Consider the following 25,312-nt stretch of genomic DNA (forward strand, 5'->3'; position numbering starts at 1 on the left):
TCTGGCATTTTCCTTTGTCATAAAATGACTACATTTTGAATTGTCTTTCTAAACACCTGTGAGTTTTAAAAGCTCTCGTTTATTGTGCTCTAGGTGACCAGGCACTGCTAAGCCCGTTTCATTCATTATCTTAATTTTATCAACTGATGAAGGTTTTCTTATCCCCATTTCATGCATGAGAAACTCAGGTTCAGATTAAGGTAACGCGACCAAAATCACAAAGCAAATGGTGCAGGTTTTCAAAGCCAGGCCTGATTTCAACCTATGTTTAAAAACGATTCTATGATAAACTGGCTCCCAATTCTTTAGATCACTAGTTCTTCAGAGGAAATTTAGCAACATTGTCATAGACCATTCAATGGACCACTTTCCTTCAACTGCTTGAATTAGTGTATTGTCCAAGTTATGCAAGACTAAGGGCCCCTCTATTTTCTAATAGAGGTCTATGTGGTCTGGGGCCCCCTTCTCCTGGTCTCAAGGAAGGTTTACGTGCCTCTCTGTGCTTTTAGAACAACTGACACTCCTCTATCTCCCACCAATCTATAAAGCTTCTTGAAGACTAAGGCTTGTGTATGATCTGTTACCGAATCCTAGCCCTGTTTCTCATACCTGACACGGTGAATGCTCAGGGGATGCTGGGTGCACGCGTGAAATGAATGACCAGGCTCAACTGAATTCTAGTTCTTATCCAGGCTTGTCAGTCTGGGCGTCTCCTTTCAGTATCGATGTTTCCACAAGACGATCAAGAATACACACCTCGCGCGTGTGTGCGTCAACGGATTTTGCAAACTCGAGCAATCTAATATAAAGCACTGAAGAGGGGCCACTCAAAAGCAACTACAAGTCTTCACTTTCAGGCCGGGGCTAGCGAGAATCTGGTCAGTGTTTGAACGAGAATACAAAGCCACCCTTTGTGGTTCCTTCCAGTTCTACCTTTCGGTAAGTGCCTCCTAGTCCCAGCGTCTTAAGCGGTCTATTCGCTAAGCGCAGCAAGCGTGAGCAGCCGGTGCTCCGGGCCTACACGTGGACCTCAGCCTCCTCCGAGGTTTCTGCTTCCGCAGGAAATGCTTTGCGACAGGAAGTGACGAAAGCTGGGTGGGCTGAAGGGGTAGGACTGTCTCTTCCTCTCCACGCGGTGGACGAGACAGTCGGCCGACACACCTTGTGCTGAGTGATGCCGGGGAAACTCCTTAGTGACGCGGATTTGGAGTCAGACGCAGCCATGGAGCAAGTGGAGATACCGCGAAAGCAAAGTGAGAAGGTGCGCTGAGAGGAGCGGGGCCGCGGGGCACTGGAGAGGAGGGGTGCCGGCGCTGGAGCGCGCGGCGCTGACCCGGCTCGTCCGGAGACCCGCGTAGGTCTCGGCCGGGGTCGCCCGGAGTGGTCTCTCCGGGCGCGGTGGGCGCGGTGGGCGCGCTGCCCGCCCCACGGAGCCCGCGCCGCCGCGCCCCGGCGTCTCTGGCGGAGACGCCGGGGCGGATCGGAACTGGGCAGAGGCCGGGTGTCCCACGTGGTCCCGGAGTCGGGGCGCCGGGTACCCGGGACGCAGTGTTGGACGTTCACGGATAGGCCCTACGTTGTTGGCTCAGGCTCAGACCTAACTCTGGGCGTGAGCGTGCGCGGAGGGCGATTGTAAGTCCGGTCAAGACGCTTTAGACGAGACTGGCAAGACCTTAAACCCATCTGCACACGTGGGCGGCGTCTGCGGTGACATGCTTTTTACCCTAGTAAGGAAGTAGAGTTTGTTTTCCGGTAAGCAGCCCTTAGAAGAGGAAATAATTCAGTTCCCCTTAAAGTTTATTTACCAGATTTCCCCTGGAAATATGAAGACGTGTTGTGGTGCTAACCGTACGCCACATTTTTGATAGAGGCCAATAGTGTGCGTAGTCTTAAGTGTCCTTGCTACCTGACTACCTCCTTCCTGCCGCTTCCTTAGACAGTGATTTAACTTGTGACTGAGTCTCTGTTCTGAGTGAGATAAGGTCCGTGGAAACAAAGATTGTCCCTGAACTTATGTTGTACATGAATTAGAATTTTTTTCCCTTGCTGTTTCTGGGTCTTTTTGATGGGGAGCTTTTACAACAACATTTTGGTGTTGTAGGAACACCAAAGAGATCGCAGATTTGTCCGCTCAGTTGGGGAGGAATTGGTCCTGGTTTACCTGCACCGCATCAGTGAGCCTGTTCACTTGTGCGATGCTCCAATTAGGAGAGACATGACCAAACTCCATCACATTCCAAAGAGTCCACCAGAATGGGAAATCCACTCTTGTTTGATGGAACCACGGGATGAAAGAACCGAAGTCTTGCAGGGGAGACCAGATTTTTTTCAGATGCCTGGAGGACCATCATGTGGGAGAGATTACCTTTCATACATGATTTGAGAGCAGAGAGCAGGCCTGAAGTTTCAGGGAGGTGGAGTTCAGCTAATGTAGTAGTAGTAGTAGTCTCCATACTTCTGGGATTGGCCTGGGGCTCCGCCAGAGATTTGAACAGAGACTGTAACACTTGTCTAATTGTTTTCAGTAATATTAAGTACTTAAGTTTTCAGTAATATGAAAAGTTGGGGAAGGTCAGACATTTTGGGTAGTCTGGTTTGGTTTTGAGGTTTTACCCATTCCATTTCCTTGTAACTTGTGCTTTTTTCCCCCTTCTTTAAATTAGGTACATCTTTTTTACACGGGGGTTGATAGATTGTGGGTTTTTATAGCTTTTTGGTTCGTAAGATGTCTCTGTAAATCCATTTGCACTTGTGAGATAGGCGAGACAGATATTATGAATCCTTGTTTTACTTGTTCAGGAATTCTGCAGAAAAAAGAAATCTGCTGAACATCCTCCATCTGTGACACATATGGCATGTCACTCTATCAGAATTACATTAAACTGTACTTGCTCACTCTTTAGGAGTACTTACTTTAGAGCCTGTCGGAGCATCCCACCAGCAACCCCAAATCCATTATGAAAATTTGATTTCACCACTTGTTCAACCAACATGAATAGTTACCAAGAGGTATTCTCTTTCAAGCTAATGAAATTATTGATATACACTTATCTCCATATAGCCAAAAAATGGTATTAAGAAACATACCGTTTCATTTTTGCCTTATTGCCGGGTGAAAGTACGAATGTTGAAAAATGGCCCCAAATTGTGTTCTACATATAACTGTGATCTTGAAATAATCCAGAATTGATGTGCCATACAAATGTATAGATGCCTTTGTTCACTGTTTGTATTTTCTTGATTAACTTTTTAGAAAGGTAGAAAAGAGAAGCCAAAATCTACTAAGACTCAAGAGGCAGCAGAAGAAAAGGAAGAAACTATTTCCCCCAAAGCTAAAAAAGTTAAAAAGAAAGCAGGGCCTTCTGAGGTTGACATGAATTCTCCTAAATCCAAAAAGGCAAAAAAGAAAGATGAGCCATCTGAGGACGACATTCTCTCTCCTAAAACCAAAAGTGTGAAAAAAACAAAGGAGCCCTTTGAAAAGCAAGTTGTTTCTCCTAAAACCAAAAAAGTAATAAAAGATAAGGATCCTTCTGAAGAAGAAACAGGTGCTCCTAAGCCCAAGAAAATGAAGAAAGAAAAGGAAATGAATGGAGAAATTGGAGAGAAAAGCCCCAAACTGAAGAATGGACTCCCTCATTCCGGACCTGACTCTGACTCCAGTGAAGCTGCCAGTGAAGAAAGTAACAGTGAGTTAGAGCAGGTGAAGTTGCATTTTTATATGTGGAGTGTATCTTTCATTGTTGTTTGAGAAAAATGAATGGCTAATCGCTGCACATATCATTTGGTAACGGGAGGCAATTGGATGTCCACATTTCACGGGGGTCCCTTGAGCTGCAAGGTGAAACTTCATCTTAAAAATTGCATAGTGTCAGAATGCCTCCGTTGCAAATAAGCAGATCTTTCCAAGTTTAGGGAAACTCCTCCCCACACTTGGTCTGCTCATTTGCAAGTCAGAAATCAACAGGAGGGATATAGTAATGCAAATAGCCCCCCTCCCCTGGAGGGGGTTTCACCAAGGTGCATTGTTAGTGAAAAGGTGTTGGCTTGATTGCGTGAGTCTTCTTCTTCAAGCCCCTTAACTAACTTGAGTTGAACTGGATGAGTAAATGTCCACTTGGAAACTAATTCTCTTACCTTTCAGAAAATCAGTCATCAAAGAAAAATCCTGATTCTAATAAAAATAATTTTCTGTTTGCCATAGGCCATGATCAACATTTAAAAAATTTTTACTGATTATAAAAAATACGTGATCTAGAGAATTTAGAAAATATAGGAATTTACCAAAAAGAGAAAAGCTCCCTAGAATTTCAGCATTCCTTAATTCAGTAAATACTAAACATTTTTCAGGTACAGAGGTAACCTGTTGCTGAATTTGATATTTCCTTACAGTACTTTTAATGTATACATGTCTACAACTATTATTTTTTGTCAGATTAGGGTTCTACTATATGCAGTCTTGTATCTTACCTTTTCTATTTTTATATAAGCATTTTCCCCACTTTTAAATATTAAATACTTTTAACGGTTACATAATCCATCATATAAATGTCTAGAAATTCAATTAATTATCCTTCTATCAAATAATGCCATGGTGACCAGTTTGTCGTAAATGTTTGTTCTTTATTTTCTGTGGAATTATGAGAGATGTTGCTGTGGAAAGGCTAATGACCCATTAAACAGTATCTTGCTGGTTTGGAATGGCTGTGGAATAGTTCTTAGTTGAGACTGAATCTGCCTTCACTAGCCACACATAGTATATGTGCAGTATATATTTGCTACAGATTTTGCTTTTGTTAGAGTTTTATAGATTATTAATGATATATTTCCTTTTCAGATGTCAATTTACCTACCAAAGTTTTTGTGTCTTTTTGGTTGATTTAGAAGAGATATAATAGGTTCTTTTGTTTCTTTCTCAGAAGGCTTCTCTGTATTAACCACTAGGGATAAAGTTATTAATTTCTCTCTGTGGCCCTTTACTTGATAGGAAATACCTGTGGAACAGAAAGAAGGAGCTTTCTCTAATTTTCCCATATCTGAAGAGACTATTAAACTTCTCAAAGGTAATATTCTTGGAAATATTGTATAATGTTAGAACATATTATTGGAAGTGCTGCACTCTTTGAGAGGAACTAGGACATATTCTTATTGGAGGCCAATATATGCGACCTTACACTGAAGTGTGTCTGTATATTCGGTATAGAACTATCCCACTGATGGCCTTTGCTGCTTCTTAAGCGGGTGATTAAAATTTATTCAATACTATATACATTCAGAAGTAACAACTGATAGTGCTGGTGCAATTAAACAGCGGATGCCTTGTTTGTATTTTCTTTTTTATCTTCTACTTCTTGAGGCATCTCTAGGTTAATGATACCGCCTTGACTCAGAACTCGTCTGAGCAGTGTTCCTGTGAATGAGCTAGGTAGTCACAGATGCTGAACTAAGTGTTTTCTGAATCAGGTGCAGCACAATCTGGACTGCAAAGCACCTGATTTTCAGGCTTATACTGACCTGGGGGCGGGGTTTCATGACAAGTAACCTAATCTCTTAAAATAATAAATATTTACTATAATTCAGTGCTTTAAAGTTTGTTGATATTTTTTAATCCAGCAGATTCTTCATTACCAGAATGTATTTGAACCTGACTTTGTAAATGTTGACAAGAGGGTAGAATTCCTTAATTCTGCAGGACCAGGAACATGGATATGCTGCAGTCCTCCAGGAGGGCTGGGATTTTGAGAACTGCGGTGTCAGATAACACGGTTAATGTGTTCACAGCCCGTGGGGTGACCTTCCTGTTTCCTATACAAGCGAAGACATTCCACCATGTCTATAGTGGGAAGGACTTAATTGCACAGGCACGGACAGGAACTGGGAAGACATTCTCCTTTGCCATCCCTTTGATTGAGAAACTTCAGAGAGAACTACAGGACCGGAAGAGAGGCCGTGCCCCTCAGGTAACTGTAACAGAGACCCCAGGGCTCCAAATCCGCCCAGGAAAGAACATTGCTTAGGCAATGATGACATACTCTCTTGTTTTTTATTGAGTTCTCCTTAAAGCCTTTTTTTGGTATTTGCTGTAGATTTGAAGGTAAACCAGAATAATTCCTTTAAGACCGTTGGCCACAAACCCTGTATATTTAAATATTGTAATCTGGCCCATGGTTGTGATCACCTATATTATTAATGTTCATCATCTTCCTTTCAAACTGTTAGATGTCCCTGGGGCTCACAGGTTTGATAAGTGTCTAACCATTTTTGCCTAAAATGGAGAAAGCACTTTTAGTAGAGATGCATGAATAGAAGGAGGGGCCCTCAGAGAGGTGCAGAGGCCAAGCCCCCTTACACGATGGTGCTCGTTGAGCTCATTTCTGGAGAACCTGGCATTTGACGAACCTTAACCCCACTGAAATGCCTATGTTGTCTCCTTGGCTGTGGGTGCTTGCCCCTTAATTTTTGGCCCCACCTCACTAGTTTACTGGCCTTCCTGTGTCCGTGCTCCCTCCTCATTAAATCATTTAACATTTAAGTCTTTTTTTTTTTTTTGAGGAAGATTAGCCCTGAGCTAACTGCTGTCAATCCTCTTTTTGCTGAGGAAGACGGGCCCTGAGCTAACATCCGTGCCCATCTTCCTCTACTTTATATGTGGGACGCCTACCACAGCATGGCATGCCAAGCGGTGTTATGTCCGCACCCAGGATCCGAACCGGTGAACCCCGGGCTGCCAAGAAGCAGAACACGTGAATTTAACTGCTGTGCCTCTGGGCCGGCCCCTCATTTAACATTTAAACAAATAGAGCAGTAAACAAATGAATTATTCTAGCACCTAGACTAGTGCCTGGCACATAGTGGATGTTCAGTAAATATCTGTTGGATGAATGTGTTAGGTTGTTCTTAAATCATGTTTGTTTCATGCTGTTACTTTACTTGAGGATCTGTAGTGGTTTCGTGCTGTATGTCCTGTTGGATCAAACTCAGACTACTCAAGAGTTCAAAGCCCCTCCCTATGTTGGTCCTGCCTTACTTGTCTGACTGCCATTCGACTTCAACTTCTCTGTAGCGTAGGGGTTCAGACTACAGCTTTTGGAGCCTGACTGCCTGAATTTAAATCCAGGCTCTGCCTCTTAGCCTTTTGGTTTTAGAAATCTGTTGTGTATTATTGTAGGCATTACAATACAATTGTAGGTATTGCAGGTGAATAACCTGTGAGAATTAAGTGAGAATAGTGCATGTTAAGCATTTTAGTAGAGCCTGAGACATTGTAAAAGCTCAAATGTTAGCTGCTGTTATCATCACAGTAGACTCCTTGCACAAGGTGTTCCTTTCCTGGAATGCTGTTCTTTAAGTACTAGCAGCTCCATGCAACCTTCCCCAAGTCCTCCAGCCTGTTCCATGCAACCCTCCTGAAACACCATACATTTGGGCATCTACGTCTCCTCTGATAGGTAAGATCACAAGCTTTTCTTCTGAGTAGATAGGAACCATATTATATTTATGATCCTTCCACACCACAGTACATTGCAAAGCATGTAATAGATGTTCTGAAAATAATTGTTAGGATGAGTTGAACCTTTGGTAAGTTCCAAATTTGTTAAGAAACAAATACTGCACATAACTTTGAATTTAATTGTTAGTTTTTCCTTTTCAGGTACTGGTTCTCGCACCCACAAGGGAGTTAGCAAATCAAGTAAGCAGAGACTTCAGTGACATCACAAAGAAGCTGGCAGTGGCTTGTTTTTATGGTGGGACTCCCTATGGAGGTCAAAGTAAGTAAGTCCAAAAGTTAGAGAAGGAAATGCCATCCATTGTTGGATGCTCTGATTGGCTTTCTTCTGACCTTGACATCTGGCTTTACCAACTAGAGTACAGTCTAGTCATTTACGGTCATTTTCTCCTGTCATTATTGTTAAAGATGGTCAAGAACATGGTCCTGCATGATGATGTGTCAAATCCTGTATACAGTTCTTAGGATTTTTGTATTATCTATGTTTGTCTAAAGGCTTCAGAAGTATCTTACTGAACCCAGGAAGACAGTCCAGTTGGGCCCTTGGAACTAAAAGTCAGAATTCAGGGTTACTCTTTTTATGTCAAGGGCCTTGGGTCTCTGCCTCTTTTTGCGTTAGGCAGGCTTTCTTTTCTCTGGGTCCAAGGCCAAGTTTTGCAGCCCCTACTGTAGTATTCCATTTCTTCCCAGTTCAGACCTTGAAGCTTTATTATATAGAGCAGATACGTAATTCAGGAAGGGACTTAAAGCATTAAAAAAGTCTTAGCATTGGCACACAAGGCTTGTGATTATTTCTTTCCAGCTTTGCTGAAACGAAGGTAGGCTTTGGCATCAGAAAGGCCTGGGTTTGAATCTAGACTCTGCTCATAGAATAGCTGTGTGATTTTCAATTCAAGTTGCTTGATTTTTCTGCTCATGTATAAAATAACATGAGGAGAAGACTCACCCTGCAAGGGTGTTGTCATTGGGTTGAATTGGATAGTGTATGTAAACGGCCTCGTGTGATCCCTAGGCTGCAGTAGCCCTGCAGTGAAAAGCTGCGTCATTACCGTCTCGTCTCGGCTATATTGAACTCCATCTTCCTGAATGTGTCTACACCTTCGTGGAATACTTACCCTTCGCTCCTGTCATTCTTTCTCTATCTGCTTACCTCATAGAAAGTTCCTGTTTCTGTAAGATTCTTATTTTTACTTTGTCTATGAAACCTTGACACTTTCCACCAGCCAGGGGAGTCATTTCTTTCCTGGTGCTACCATCCCCCACTGGTGTATTTTTCTGTTATGTCATGTGATACACTGGACTGTCCTTTCTTCCGAGTTTCCCACACTGGATTAAAGAGTTCTTTGAGTGTTTTTATCTTCAATACTTAGCATCTTACCTTGTACTTGTAGTTAATAAATATCTTAGAATAAAAATATCTTTAAGTGGTACCCAACACTAATAAAAGGACTTAAAAACCCAGCATGTCTTTCCTTGGTGTTCTTTACAGTTGAACGCATGCGGAATGGGATTGATATCCTGGTGGGGACGCCAGGTCGTATCAAAGACCACCTGCAGAATGGCAAGCTAGATCTCACCAAACTTAAGCATGTTGTCCTGGATGAAGTTGACCAGATGTTGGACATGGGGTTTGCTGATCAAGTGGAAGAGATTTTAAGTGTGGCATACAAGAAAGGTAAACTCCAAATTCAAGGAACTTGTCATCGAAGAGTTAAATGAAGCCTAAGGAATTTGGGGGGTGACTGACTTTATTCAGGAAAACTTAAATTAAAAAAAATTCGTGATTTACACATAAACTACAATGGAGAAGATTGGGGAAAGTAAAAGAACAAAAATTCCATATTCTGCCAGCTTGGTGTACTTTGCTTTGGTGTATTTTTTCCTGGCTTTGTGCTGTTGTGTGTATGTTAATTTTAATCTACTGTACCTATAACAGTTTGGCATAATACTCCATGAAGTGGTTGTGCCATGATTTAATTCCATCTACAGATTTTAATTTTTAGGTAATATAAATAATTCTGCTCACATATTTTTATGCAGGCAGCTTCCTTCACACCTCAGTATTTGGAATTAGTTCTGTTCTGAAGAGGTGAAATGACAGTAGTACCCCCCTTGTCCATGGCTTTGCTTTCCACAATTTCAGTTACCTGCGGTCAACCGAGGTCTGAAAATATGAAATAGAAAATTCCGGAAATAACCAATTCATAAGTTTTAAATCTTATGAATGCGATGTTTTAAATGCGATGTTCTGAGGAGCATGATGGAATCTCGTGCTGTCCCACTGCGTCCCGCCTGGGAAGTGAATCGTCCCTTTGTCCAGCGTATTCATGCTGTATATGCAACCCTCCTGTTACTTAGTGGCAGCCTCAGTTATCAGATTGACTGTCATGGTATCGCAGAGCTTGTGTTCAAGTAACCCTTACTTTACTTAATAATGGTCCTAAAGCGCCAGAGTAGTGATGCTGGCAGTTTATTACAGTATACTGTTATAATTGTTCTATTTTATTATGAATTATTGTTATTCTCTTACTGTGCCTAATTTATGAGTTCAACTTTATCATAGGAATGCATAGGAGAAAACATAGTATATAGAGGGTTCAGTACTGCCCGTGGTGTCAGGTACCCACTGGGGTTCCCAGAACGTACCCCCCAGATAAAGGGGGAACTCCTGTCCTGAGATGAGAGGTATAAATAGTTTATACTCCTCAAAATACTTTGTCAGATTGCTCTCCAGAAGGGTTCTGTCAGTTAACACTGCCATTTGAAATATATGAAAATGAAATGGTATTCTAAGAGCAACTGGAAAAAAAATTGAGATTGAGGAGCTTTTTGATACCTGACTTCAAGAATGAGTAGACTGAAATTCTCAACTCAAAATATTGAGGAAATGCTAGAGGGAGTATAGATGAGTACAGAATCTGTTCTGGTGTTTATTATAGGTTATTTGCTTAAGTGCTATAAACTGGTTGGTTACTGGGCTTGACGAATTGGTGTTTTCCAGTTGATAGGTCTCATTATAATGGACAGATTGCCCTTCATAAAGGCCAGTGGTCAGAAAGCAACATAAGTTTAAAGTACTTTGGACATTTCAAGGATCCTTTACGTAAATTATTTAGGCAATATTTCTTTGTCCATTGGGAACCTTCGTGTCTTTCGTTTTTGTGTCCTCAATGTTTGGCTTCGCCTCAGTTGGTTGCGGTAGAATGTTATGGACCCTGGAAGAAATGGGTGAGGTGTGGATACTATGTAGGCTTGTTTGGGTTATTCATACTGACTTTCTTTCCCCCAAAGATTCAGAAGACAATCCCCAAACATTGCTTTTTTCTGCAACTTGCCCTCATTGGGTATATAATGTTGCTAAGAAATACATGAAATCTACATATGAACAGGTGGACCTGATTGGTAAAAAGACTCAGAAAACGGCAATGACTGTGGAGGTAAATGATTCATTCGGTTGCTGGAATTAGTAATAAATTGTGTATCATTTTTTTCCTGTCTGATGGTATTAAGGCTGACAAATACAAACTTTTTCCAAATAAATACTAAGTTTATGTGTAAAGCTAAGTAAAGATATATTTCTATTGAGTTGTATATGGTATTTGTGTTTTCTAAATTTCATCATCTGGTAGGCTGATTTCAGAATCTTTTGGAACCTAACTAACTGTCTGAATTATGTAAACTGAAAGAAATTACACCTAGAATTTAAACATCAGAGGGCAGCAGAGAAATCTAGTGTTTGTGTTGAAGCCATTTTTATCTTAGGTTGTTTACCTAGATGAACTCATTTCACCCAAGGAATAGGTCTGTACAGTAACTGACTGCTGATTGCATTTTTAAGTGGAAAGGACAAAACATCCAGAGACTTTCCTCTTGTCAGGTTACTTGGTTTCCTGTAGGAATCTGAGGAATGGCATTTCTTTCTATATTTACCTGGTGAAATCAGAAACTAAAGAAGGCAGATGCTCCCTGGAGGAAGGGGAAAGGCTCTCTGCTTTGATGGTTTACTTCTTCCTCTGGCGGTGGTGGCAACAGTCTGCTGCAGTCAGGCTCAGACAATGCTTCTGGTACCCTTAGTGCTGAGCAGGGGATTTCGATTTCCAGCTGGGCTTCACTAAATAGATCTTTTTTTTCCTCTCTCTCTTTCAAGCATCTGGCTATCAAGTGCCACTGGACTCAAAGGGCAGCAGTTATTGGGGACGTGATCCGAGTGTACAGTGGTTATCAAAGACGCACTATCATCTTCTGTGAAACCAAGAAAGAAGCCCAGGAGTTGTCACAGAGTGTGTCCATAAAGCTGGTTGGTCCTTCCCCTCCCTTTCTTTTAGGGAGAAAGCATCTTTCAGTTAATAGAGTGTAGGTGTTAGGCTCACCTAATCTGTCAGTCTCACAGATGAACAAAGGGTGGCTCAAACCCAAGGTTACACCGACAAAGTAGGTTTGATCGGTCTCATCCGCTGTTGTTTACCTTCTCAGTATAGTGGGTGCAGTTGATGTCATGACCAGGATTGGAAATAATTTGGAGGCTTGTCCATGTAAGGCACGTGTTTTCTCCCCTTTGTGTTATTTTCAGCGGAAGCCTCACCACAATATGAATGCCTTTGACAGACCTAACTGGTGCTCCCAAAAGTACCTGTCTTCTTGGGTCTGGTTTTCTTAGGCCAGTTTATTTCTTTGACAGGATGCCCAGTCATTGCACGGAGACATTCCACAGAAGCAAAGAGAAATCACCCTGAAAGGTTTTAGAAATGGTGATTTTGGAGTTTTGGTTGCAACCAATGTTGCTGCACGTGGGTTAGACATCCCTGAGGTTGATCTGGTTATACAAAGTTCTCCACCAAAGGTAAGTCTTTTTACTTAAATTTTATTTTGTTGTTTCTTTTGGGTACTGAAACAAATTGGAAGTTGTGTCATTTACCTTCATGTGATGAGTGAGAGCTCTGTCTGGAGTGCTAGGATGCTAAGGATGATTTTCAAACGAACCTGTCGTGAGGCCCCCCTCAGACCTGACGGTTGAGTAGAAATGCAGTGAGTGGCCGGAGGTTGGGAAGATATTTTCTGGTGAGAGAGGAGTCCTGGAAGCCTTCGTGGAGGTAGTGCAATTTTGAACTGTACTTTGAAGATGGGTAGGACTTAGATGGGATGAGATAGGATAGATAAACTCGTGAGCTCGAGGACAGAACGGAGAAAAGGCCTGAGGTTAACAGCCTCCGTGGTTAAAACTGCTTGGGTTTGTGGGTGGGAACCTCTCAGGGAGGGTCCTGGAGCACAGTTTATGGGGTGTGGATAGTGCTTCATGTAAACAAAAGTTGGTTTGAAGGAGCCTATTCCCATCACTTCAAGGGTGAAGATCCTACAACCTCCCCCCAAACTGGCAAATCCCTCAGGATTAAAGGTTGTTTACAATGATGGAGAAAAATACCTAATTAGTATGAAGCCACCAATTCTTATAAAGGAAATCCCATAGTGTGTGGCATAGATGCGGTGTAAATGACCCGGTAGGCCTGTGCTCTCCAGTCTGATAGCCACAGCCCAGTGGAGCTGTAGAACACTTGAAAGGCAGCTAGTCGGGGTTGGCCTGTGTACTCTAACTATAAAACACACATTGGAATTTTTTTTGGTTTTGAACTTTTTATTATGCACACTGGATTTTGTAGACTTATGATAAAAGAATGTAAAATATCTCATTGATAACTTGTTTTATATGGATAGCATATTGAAATGATAAAATTTTTGGATATATTGAGTTAATTAAAACTAACGTAACTTTTTCTTTTTAAACCTTCTTGTGTGGTTACTAGAAAATTGAAGATTGAAATTACGTATATGGATCTATTGACAGCACTATTTAGATGATGCTTTTTGGAGATTTGCCTGCAGAATAGGGTCCACTGTTCTAGAGGTTTTTAAATTCTTTAATTTTAGTAGTTCTTTAAATTGAACGGCTAGGGAACCTCCTCCCTCATACGCCCTGGGTATATCACCGTCACCCTTGCGTCTGCGTAGACTGCCCAGGTCTCTCTCTCCCTTTGCTGTCAAGTGTCACATGTTTTACTTCCATAGGATGTGGAGTCCTACATTCATCGTTCTGGGCGCACGGGTAGAGCTGGAAGGACGGGAATTTGCATCTGCTTTTATCAGCACAAAGAAGAGCATCAGTTAGCACAAGTGGAGCAAAAAGCGGTGAGACGATTTCCTGAGTCTTTATGCAGCCAGTGTTGGTTTCTTTATTCAATTTTTATTAACTTCAAATTATTTATTTCTAGCGTGTGGCCCTAACTGAAAGCTTGTTGTTAGACACGTGTTTTGGATGTTGTCCTATGATAGAAGGCCCATTTTGAAATAACTTTGCATTTAAAAGCAGTGGTTTTTTATATTTATAATTACATGGGGCATTCTTAGGTTTGAAAGGCAGTTTTCAGACAATGATGACATGACCACACCAGAAACATTTAAGCATAGATTAGGGAGTTACAGGACTTGCCTAAAAACTGAAAGGACATGAATATGTCAAAAGGATGAATTTAAAAATGGGAGAGAAGGGACTAGTTTTCCTTACAGAAAAACTCTGTAAGGAGATTCTTATGTAGGTGCTTCTCCTCCTCCAGGAGGTGGAGCTTAACCTCCCCTCTTCCCCTTTAGTGGACCGCACTTAGTCACTTGCTTGCAAAGAATAGAGTAGGGTCGGGGTGGGGGGCGGTGAGGACTTCACAGTGCGGAAAGTAGGCAACCACCACCTAGCCAGGTGATCGTGGTTAACATCAGCCATGAGCACGGGCTCCTGATACAATGTGACGAGACAGGCATTCCCTTCTGGTCTTCTTCCCCAAAACCCATAAGCCCAGTCTAAGCATGTGAAAAACATCAGACAGCCTCAAATTGAGGGACATTCTACAAAATACCTGACCAGCACTCCTTAAACTGTCACGGTCATGAAAAAGAAGGAAAGACAAACTGCCACAGATCAGAAGAGACTAAGAAGATGTGGTAACTAAATGCAATGTGGTGTGCTGGATTGATACTGGAACAAAAAAAGGATGTTAGTACAAAAACTTGTGAAATTCGAATGAACTCTGGAGTTGAGTTAATAGTAATGAAGCAATGTTGGTTTCTCAGTTGTGACAAATGCACTATGGTAATAACAATAGGGAATTCGGTGCACGGTATACAGGAACTCCCTGTGCTGTCTTTGCAACTTTTCTGTAATCTAAAGCCATTCCAAAATAAAAGGTTTATCTTTTAAATATGTAAAAAATACATTTGGTAAATATAAAAAAATCAGAGGACTACTAATCTTGATGGAAACAGTTGATGGCTACATTGCACATTAAAGTATGGTTCATTTTCTTGTAGGGAATTAAATTTAAACGAATAGGTGTTCCTTCTGCAACCGAGATAATAAAAGCTTCCAGCAAAGACGCCATCAGGTATGCTCTCCACCCTCGCTGTGGGCTGCTTCAGTGCTTGTCCTGTTTCCTGCATGCCTTTGTGAAGGAATGAGATTTGGCTTTTAAAATTTATTTTGTGGGGCCAGCCCCGTGGCCGAGTGAGTGGTTCAGTTCACACGCTTCGCTGCGGCAGCCCAGGGTTTCGCCAGTTCGGATCCTGGGTGCGGACATTGCACCACTCGTCAGGCCACACTGAGGTGGCATCCCACATGCCACAACCAGAAGGACCCACAACTAAAATATACAACTATGTACTAGGGTGATTTGGGGAGGGAAAAAAAAGCAGGGGAAAAAAAAGATTGGCAACAGTTGTTAGCTCAGGTGCCAATCTTTAAAAAAAATTGTTTTATTCATTATTTTTAACAGTTTATAACCTGCTTGTTATAAAAACATTCAGACTGTAGTGAAGTGAAATTTTACCAAGAACAAAGCCTCATTTTTACTTATCCCTGCCCACTCAATCCTGTTCACCAGAGGAAACCACTGTCACTAGTTGGTTTGTCTTGGGCATTTTAAGGAACTGCATCTTAGATAGGGTGTAGGTGCTTCCCATCTGGAGGTTGAGTAGATGGGATCACACATGATATCCCAGATCTTCATTAATCCAGTCTGCCACCCGGTAGGAATGAGAGTTGATTATTTCTTGAAGTTATAGTAAATATCTAGATGGTGAGGATCATACTGGTGTTGGGGGCAAGAAAATTATTTATTGTGTGGAATTGTCCTACACATTGAATGATATTTAGCTGTTTAGCATCCCTGACTGTGCAGTATATTCCTGGGGGTGAGTGGGGTTGGCATTATGAGAATCAGAAAGGTCCTGGCTGTTTTCCACATGTCTCCTAGTGGTGAGCTACATCCCCTGCTTAAGAACCTGAGTCTCAGCATCATGTTTAAAGTGCTTTCCACAATGACTATTGTAAATACGTGAAGTGCTTATTTAAAAAACAGATGGGGTGGGGGTTCATGATCAAAAGATGCTGAATATTAGCTTGGGAAAGTTCTGCAAATGAAAATAATCTAAGTGTCCTGCAGGCAGGGTTTCCTGTGACACTAGTTAAGGAAATTTGGTGTTAGGTGGCCAGGAAGGAGAAAAGACAGATGCTGGTGGTGTATGAGAGACAGCCTCTAGAGGGGGCAGCCTTGCCCAAAGAAGCTGCCTCACATAGCCTTGTTCATCTTTGTCCTGGGTGATCTTTTCAGCTTTGGGATGTGACATTTATTATCACCAGGATAATAGTGACTCCCTAACAAATGTATAGTCTCATAAAGGTCTTTATCATTTTCAACCTGATTTGGGGGTGTTTTTCTTTTATTTCAGAATGGAAATAGCTGTAGTATTTGATACCCATACTTATTATTAAAAATATTCAACATTTATTAACGTCACTTTTTTTTTTTAAGAGTTCTTTTTATTTTTCCTTTTTCTCCCAAAGCCCCCCGCTACATAGTTGTGTATTTTTAGTTATGGGTCCTTCTAGTTGTGGCATGTGGGACACCGCCTCAGCATGGCCTGACAAGCAGTGCCATGTCCGCGCCCAGGATCCAAACCGGCAAAACCCTGGGCCGCCTAAGCAGAGTGCGTGAACTTAACCACTCGGCCATGGGGCCGGCCCCTAACATCACTTTTAATGCCAGTATGGTGTGTCATTCTATCTGTTTCGTGGTTTATTTAATCAGTCCATATTGATGGCACGTTTAAAAATTGTTTATACTTTTTCTATAACACTGTGGTGAATATCTTAATATTTGTCTTATTATCTCCTTAGGATAAAACATTTTTTTTTGGTTTGATGGTAAGTTAGGATTAGATACACTCAGAGGAATGGATTTATTACTATAGAAATGTGATTGTGTCCATTGCATCTAAATGATCTTTTACACATGGAAGACTTGGTTTGGAAGTGATTTATTTATCTTGAGAAGCTGTTGTCTTGAAAATGAAATCTGTCCACTTCTACTATCCTTTCTCCTAACGAATATACTCTCAAACTGTAGGCTTTTGGATTCTGTGCCTCCCACTGCTATTAGTCACTTCAAGCAGTCGGCTGAGAAGCTGATAGAGGAGAAGGGAGCCGTGGAAGCCCTGGCGGCAGCACTGGCCCATATTTCTGGTGCCACCTCAGTAGACCAGCGCTCCTTGATCAACTCGGATGCGGTAAGGGTCCCTGTTGAATTTCGGACACTACTTTGCAGTTTGAGCTGGATTCAAAAGTGTTCTGTTTAAACTTTCCAGTTGTTTTAACTGCATGAAGGTAGATATATATAAACAAATCTAGAGAGACAGAGTAGATTGGTGGTTGCCACTGTCTTGGTGGAGGCGGGGAATGGCAGTGACTGCTGATGGGCACAGGGATTCTTTTTAGGGTGATGAAATGTTCTGGAATTTTAGATAGTTGTAATGGATGCGAACTTTGTGAATATACTAAAAACTCTGAATTGTACACTTTAAAATGGTGAATTTTCTGGCATGTGAATTATATCTTGATTATTTTAAAATCCTAAAATATATATTTTAGGGTCCTATATATATAGTCATGTGCCACATAATACTCTATGATGTTCACACAATGATGAAATTGCCAAATGATTCATTTCTTAGAACATATCCCCGTTGTTAAGTGATGCATGACTATTTATATGCATATACACACAAATGTGTGTAGTACACTTAGCCAGCGTACCTAGACACTTGAGCAGGTGTATGCTTTTCTTTTTTTTTTTAATATTTAATATAATTGTAGGTACTCATGTAGTTCTAAGAGATACTATAGAGAGATCCCTCATATACTTTGACCAGTTTCCCCCAGTGGTAACATTTTGCAAAACTATACTGTCACAACCAGGATATTGACATTGGTACAATCCACCAGTCTTACTCAGAGTTCCCCAGTTGACTTGTCCTAATTTGTGTGTTGGGCTGGGAGTGGTGTATGATTTTAGGAAGAGCTTTCCCCAAAATATTTTAGAAACATGACATCAGGTTTTTATCAGTTAGGTTTGTTTTTGAGACTTTAATTTTGTGCCCCTTTCTTCGCTAGGGCTTTGTGACCATGATCTTGCGGTGCTCAATTGAAATGCATAACATTAGTTATGCTTGGAAGGAACTTAAAGAGCAGCTGGGAGAGGATATTGATTCCAAAGTGAAGGGAATGGTCTTTCTCAAAGGGAAGCAGGTAAGGAAGGCTGGGGCCTCTGTTGTGAGCTTGCATTGGTTCAGTAGCTTTATGTGGGCAACTAAACACTGCACAGGGGTGTCTCCCTGGTCTGTGGGGATGCTGCATCTTTGCACTGTATAGTCTTCGCTGGACATTGTCATCCATGCCCCTCAGTTGCCACATAGTCACTGACAACCACTCTCCTGAATCTCTAACCTGAAGCATCTGCACCCAGCACTGGACTGGAACACCCAGCTGCTTCGCTGACACCCCCACTCACATGGGGTTTATTAAGCCACTTAAAACAAACTTACTGGAAACTGAATTCAAATTTAAAGTCTTGCCTTCCAAACCTGGCGTTCTTTCTTCTGAGTTCTGTTCTCATTTAATGGCATAGATTAGCCTAGCAGTTCTCAAACCTTTTGGTCTCATGACCCCTTTACATTCGTAGCAAATGTTGAGGACAGTAAAAAGCTTTTGTTTATGTGGTTTATATCTATTAATGTTTACTGTATTAGAAATTAAAAGGAGCTCCAGAAAATAAGAATGTCATGTTCCATTAGCTGTCAGAGCAATGGTATCATCCCCTGTAATGCAGTGTCTGCGAGACTCCACTGCCCCCTTAGGAGAGAATGAGAGTGAAAGGACAGATAACATTTTAGTATTATTATGAAAATCATTTTGACTTTGTGGAACCCCTAAAAGGCATGGACTATACTTGGAGAACCACTGCCTAGAGGACCAAATCAGGTTTATCTTCAACTCATTGTGTGGCCCACCATGTTGTTTACCTCCTTAAGCAACTCCACATAATCTATGGGATAAAGTCTTTCCAATGGGGGATAAGATCCTTCATGAGCTGACTCCTGTCCCCCTTACCAACTTCATCTCTGTCTCCTAACTGCCACACCTTCCTCTCCAGCAACGCCAAGTACCCCTTGCTTTCTTATCCCAAGTGCACACTCAACTCGCTGTTTATATAGTGTTTCTTCCCTCTACGGTATCCGTTATGACTTGGCTTAGCCTTGAGTCTCCCTGTGGAGCTTTCCCTGGCCGTATGGCAGAGTTGGGGGCATCTTTATCTGTACATCAGAGTTCTTAGGCCATACCTTTATTCAGGTAAATTTTACCTTGCTGTGCTTGCTTATGGCTTAGAGCTTCAGGAACACTATAACCTACTCAAGGGCAAAAACTGCTTTCTAGTTATCTCTATACACCAATGAGTGCCTGATTTGAATACTTAGTAAACATGTGAATGAAGATTCCCACAAATGGCAGAATCCATCAGTATCTGATGCTGCCTGTGGTTATAATTGGGTAACTTATTGGGTGGAAAGGGTGTTCCTCATAAAATGTTGCAGTTAAAGACAGCCCGGGGAGAGGCGTGCCTCTGTCACTTGCAGGGGTGGTTAGACTTTGTTTGTGGAGGCCAAGAAGCAGGAGGACTTCCTTAATTGGAGATGGTGCACTGCTTATCCTCAAAGATAGTGTCCAGTAAAGTATTTAATTTTTTAAAAAACTTTTTCATAGGAGGCTGAATTAAGAAAAACTGGAAAATTAACAATGGAAAATCATTTATTTTTCTGCTTTTACTTAGGTCATCCTGAATAGTTGACATTCTCTTTGATGGAAGGCAGTGTATTTTACTGGTTTTAGACCATAGGTTTTGGGGCCATGCAGACCAGATAGTTTAACATTCTGCCCTACTTCCCAGCTGTGGGGCCTTCGACAAGCCAGTCAGCCTCTCCAAGGCCCTGTTTCCTCGGCTGTGAGATGTAGCTAATACCTGCTTGAGGATTAGCACAGTGTTGTAGCCGAGAATGATCTCTAGTCAGTTCTAAGACGTTTTGAGTCCTTTTTTTAAATATCCTTGGCTTTTTGGTATTGTACTTTTGGGAGGTATAATGTGTTGGCCTTGGCCTAAAGTTCATCTAAAATTGATACCTCTGGGGTTTTTTTTCATAGTGCCTGGTCTTTTGGAGTATCTCTTAGTGTGCATTTTGTAATTCTAGTCCAAGGCGGGTTTAACTTGGGTTTGTTTTGCTTTCCAGGGTGTTTGCTTTGATGTCCCTACTGCGGCCGCAGCAGACGTGCAGGTATTCTTTCTCTTGGGTTTTGAAGTTAACATATCCAAATCGTAAAATGTTCATTATTGAAAATACAGAATATAGAGGGAAACAACAGCTCCCGTCCCTTTACTAAAAGACAAGAATTAAATTTTAGTATTTTTTATTCTGATATTTTCCTTGTTCAGCCTGCCTGTTTTCCCTTTCTACAGTTGTGAGCAATATCCAGCATTTTTCCCCAGTATGTTACACAGGGTTTACGTAGACACTTTTCATTGCTCTATCTTTGTTCAGTACTGCTGTGAGAAGTGTGTTTGGGCATGCTATATTTCTATGTTTACTACCTGGCGGCTGTGGATACCCCGTAATTGAATTGAATCAATGATGCAGTGATGAGGGTACTTCACATACCGAAACTTATTTCCACACACTTCAGTGACTGGCTTTTGGGTCATGAAGGTTAGTATTATTTTTGACAAGTGAGCTTTTAGGTGATTAGGTTATCAATCTGGCTTTTGTCTCATGCCTTTTTAAGCCAAATTCAGTAGAAATCAAAGCAGATAAAAACAAAACCATCTCTCATCAGGAAAAATGGCATGATTCACGGCGCTGGCAGCTCTCTGTGGCCACGGAGCAGCCAGAGCTGGAAGGACCACGGGAAGGCAGTCGAGGCTTCAGGGGACAGCGAGACGGCAGTCGAGGCTTCAGGGGACGGCGGGAAGGCAACAGAGGCTCCAGGGGACAGCGGGAAGGCAACAGAGGCTCCAGGGGACAGCGATCAGGAGGTGGCAACAAAAGTAACAGATTCCAAAACAAAGGCCAGAAGCGGAGTTTCAGTAAAGCATTTGGTCAGTAATTTGAAGTAGAGAACTTATCTGGCAAAAACAGAACTATGTTTGGCAACATTATTTTTCATACAAAGTGAAAAGCACATTGTGTTTCCTTGCTGACCACTTGCCCAGTCCCCTTCTCTTCCAGAGAGACAAGTTTCATCTAAATTATTTCATCTGATTATTACCATTTGTTACCTTATTGCTACTTCTGTATCAGGTTTTCCTTTTGAAAAGGTGTATGGATTCATTACATTTTTATTCTAATGTGTTGTCTGTACATTACGAGATAAAGTCAAGCGTGTGTTTGTCTAGACTTTTCAAGTTGACCTGACTGTGTACGTAAATGTCTGTTAATAGTGTCTTTCCCTAAATGCCTGTGGGGAGTGCCATAGTGTCTGGAGAGCACTTTGAGCAGTCAAGGCCGTCTTCTGTGTTTGGCATTCCTCAGCCACCTGCCTAGCAGTTACCCGTGTGGTCCCATAGCATGTCTTCTGAGAGTTAATACTGAACCAAGTTTTGAAGCAAGATTTCAGATTTAGCTGGGATGTAACACAGTTTATACCAGCATATGCTGCAGGTTTGGAGGATAGTGATACATTTGATAGGAGACATTGTAATGGTTAGCAATCATTATGTGCATTTTGATACATTTTTAGCTTCTCAATATTAAGATGATTCATCCGTCAGTGAATTCTTTACAGATTTTATATATCTATCAATATATATGTAAAGAAGTATTTTAATAGAAATCAAGTGTCTTCAAAGAATTCCAAATGTAGAAGATGGCCCCATAACTTTCTTCCTAAGTAAGGAGGCTGATAAATGGTGCTTGATGATAATGTACTCCACTTACTATTGGAAGATTAACATTATTTACCAAGAAGGAATTAAAGGAGTAGGGGCAGATTTGCATTGCTGAAGAGTCAAAAAACCATTGAAAATTTTTTTCACATGCAAGAAGGAAACATAGCTGTTGAGAGCAAAGAGAAGAACAAGTGAAGATACATGATAAAGTGCTTTTATTTTTTTTCTTTTTTGGTGAGGAAGATTGGCCCTGAGCTAACCTCTGTGCCAATCTGCCTCTATTTTCAATCTTCCTCTATTTTTTCATATGTGGGATGCTGCCACAGCATGGCTTGATGAGTGGTGTGTAGGTGTTAGTCCATGCCTAAGATCTGAACCCACGAACTGCAGGCCACTGAAGGGGAGTGTGCAAACTTAACCACTACACCACCACGCTGGCCCCAATAAAGCATTTTTTTAAATTGTGAAAACTTAATGGGTCATTAATGTTTCTAGAGGTTAACTGCTAATGGGCAAACTGGGGTTTTTAGGTAGAATGATCTAATTTAGTTTTTCAAAGGCCTAGTTCCTATAGCCACAGTATGGGATCTGTTTCTTTCTATTAGATTACTACTCCATTGAAAGGGTTTTTCTTTCTTGAGACTTCCTTTTAAGACAAACTCTATATGGCTATTTTAAATTGTTGCTCCGAGGGAACTGAAGAACTTAGTATAGCCCCTGGCCAGATAACTGTCAGTTCTCGAATATTACTTCTGGGAAACTTTCTGCATGGTGCAGGAGCTTAAGTGCGACGTTGTCCTTTCGCCTTAATTCCTAGAAATTCTGTACGGAGAATCCCAGGGAATAAACTGTGATGGGAGAAGTTAAAATACATGGCCGGTCTTGTTTTCATTATTTTAAACAACTGCAACCTTTCTAGGCCCTGGTTTCTCTCACTTAATCGGCTCTTTATCTGTCTCTTACTCAGCCACCTTGCAATGAGGGGCTCAGAGAGTCAACTAAACTCTGATTCTTGAGCGACGTCCTTTTTCTGTGTGGACTTCAGTCTGTCCTTGAATCCTAACTGGATGTCTCTCTGTTCTCAGCAGTTCTCTTGGCTTTTATTCCTTGATCCACTTGTTGATTTTCTCGCTTTTCCTCCTCCTCATGGTTTCCTGTCAAGCCGCAGGGACTGAGGGGAAGGCATTTGATGACAGACAACTCACGTGTCCTGTGGATTACAGTTTACTAGATTCTGGGTTTTTTTCAAATACTGAGCAGCAGTTTATTAATAACCAAAACATTTCACAGTTTGGATAGGAATGGGTACCTTATCAAGCAGATGAAAAGGACATGGTACCTGTCCTTTAGGAAGAAACAGCTAAAACCTTGATGTGGATTAGCATAAAGAAAAATAATAAGGCATGAGTAAGAGGGAAAACTAATGGGAATTTCACTTTACGTAACTTAATTTTAAGGAAAACATGGCTGTTTCAATAAGTGAAGCTAAAATTTCTCCTAAATCCCGGAATTCAAACCATATTTATAAATGTATAATGCAGCTACTGTTTGGTTTAAATAGGCTCGTTGGGCTAGCCTTGGAAATGTTATCATTTTTACTATTTTCTATGGAGAAAATATTTTCCACTTTCTGTGTCAAACAACTCAATGAACTTTTAAGATAGAACCCATTTTTATGTTGAACTATCTGTACAGCGGTTTCTTTACAGTTGTACATAAAATGTTTTTACTGTAAAATTGAGTTCATGTATAAAATACTGCTTTGCACCATAATAAAGATATTAGTACTTACCTATTTACATTTTTGTTATTTTTTTCCTAATATTGAAAATAGCTTGAAATTTTTATTGTAAAAAATAATAAATGATAGCTGTAAAAATCCAAACATAGGAGAAAAAACAAGCAAGTAATAATGTCGCAATATCTATCATTTTTGTGAGCATCTCTTCCAGGAATGCATTTACAAAATTGGAATCATTCATTCAGGTTTTTTTCTTTGTTTGTTTGAGGAAGATTAGCCCTGAGCTAACTACTGCCAATCCACTGCCAATCCTCCTCTTTTTGCTGAGGTAGCCCGGCCCTGAGCTAACATCCATGCCCGTCTTCCTCTACTTTATATGTGGGACACCTACCACAGCATGGCTTGCCAAGCGGTGCCATGTCTGCACCCGGGATCCGAACCAGCAAACCCCAGGCCACCGAGAAGCGGAACATGGGAACCTAACCACTGTGCCACCAGGCCAGCCCCGATTCAGTTTTGTGTATTGCTTTTTCCCCCTCAACATGTTGTGCATGCTTTTCTGTAAATACAAATCTACAACTTTTTTTTTAAAGATTAGCACCTGAGCTAACTATTGCCAATCTTTTTTTTTTCTGCTTTTTCTCCCCAAATCCTCCCACTACATAGTTGTATATTATTTAATTGTGGGTCCTTCTAGTTGTGGCATGTGGAATGCTGTGTCAATGTGGCCTGATGAGCAGTGCCATGTCCGCGCCCAGGATCCGAACCAGCGAAACCCTGGGCCGCCAAAGTGGAGCGTGCTAATTTAATCACTCGGCCACAGGGCCAGCCCCAAATCTACAACATTTTGATGACTGGTATCTCAGTAGGGATATGCCACCATATATTTAACCAGGACTCTAGATGGCTGTGTTGGTTATTTGTGATTTTTCACTATTATAAACAACCCTAAGATGAATGTCCTTGTATAAATTTTTGCTTGCTTGTCTGATTGTCACTTTAGGATAAATTTTCTAAAGGTAGAATTGCAGGGTCCACATAAACACGTTAAATTTTGGTGCAAGTTGCTCTCCTAAACAGGACCGGTTTACATTCCCACCCTACGGCACAGGCAAGCCTGTTTCCCACATCACCATAAAACTGGATTTGGCTTCCTTTTCTCAGTTTGTTAGGCACAAAATAATACTGTATCATTTTTATTTGCATCTTTTAATTGAGTGAGGATTAACATTTCAAATGTGTTGGGCATTTGCATTTTTTAAAAGTTACACTAAACATTTGTCTTTCTATTGGGGTCTGACTCTTGTTGATGAGAGCTCTAAGTTTATTAGTAATAAACATCCTGTAGCAAATACTTTTTCCAAATTTTCATTTGTCTTTTAACTGTGTGGGGTGTTTTAAGAAAGTTTATTTTTTTATGAGGTGGTAAGTATCAGTCTTTTATCATTTCTGGCTGTCTTATGTTTAGGAGAATATTCTCTACCTCCAAGGTTATAAAAATATTCACCCATATTTTCTTCTAGAACTCTTGATTATGTTTCAATCTTCAGTTCATCTGGGATTTAGTGTGAGGATCAAGAAGTGATCTACCTTTATGCTCCCCACCTCCCTCCCACGTGACTGCTACTAATTCCACACCATTCAGTGACTAATCCATCTTTTCCTCAAATTTTTAAATTTTTATTTTAAAATAATTGTAGACTTAGAAAAGTGTTGCAAAAATAGTAGAGAGTTCCTGCATACTCTCCACTCAGTTTC

At 41.1% G+C, this 25,312-nt stretch overlaps 1 protein-coding gene across 1 annotated transcript; it reads left to right on the forward strand.

The window, feature by feature from the left end:
• Positions 1 to 1,066: 1,066 nt before the first annotated feature.
• On the forward strand, positions 1,067 to 23,612 carry DDX21 (DExD-box helicase 21). Its single transcript, XM_008530167.2, has 15 exons — positions 1,067 to 1,261; positions 3,254 to 3,703; positions 4,988 to 5,063; positions 5,782 to 5,960; positions 7,652 to 7,769; positions 8,997 to 9,182; positions 10,799 to 10,944; positions 11,655 to 11,804; positions 12,186 to 12,347; positions 13,568 to 13,687; positions 14,858 to 14,931; positions 16,951 to 17,110; positions 17,994 to 18,128; positions 20,162 to 20,206; positions 20,763 to 23,612. Exons 1-15 carry the CDS (start codon positions 1,175 to 1,177, stop codon positions 21,030 to 21,032), a joined length of 2,358 nt encoding a protein of 785 aa, XP_008528389.1. The 5' UTR covers positions 1,067 to 1,174; the 3' UTR covers positions 21,033 to 23,612.
• The last annotated feature ends 1,700 nt before the right edge of the window (positions 23,613 to 25,312 follow it).

This window comes from Equus przewalskii, chromosome 1, assembly GCF_037783145.1.
Source record: "Equus przewalskii isolate Varuska chromosome 1, EquPr2, whole genome shotgun sequence".
Taxonomy (NCBI): Eukaryota; Metazoa; Chordata; class Mammalia; order Perissodactyla; family Equidae; genus Equus; species Equus przewalskii.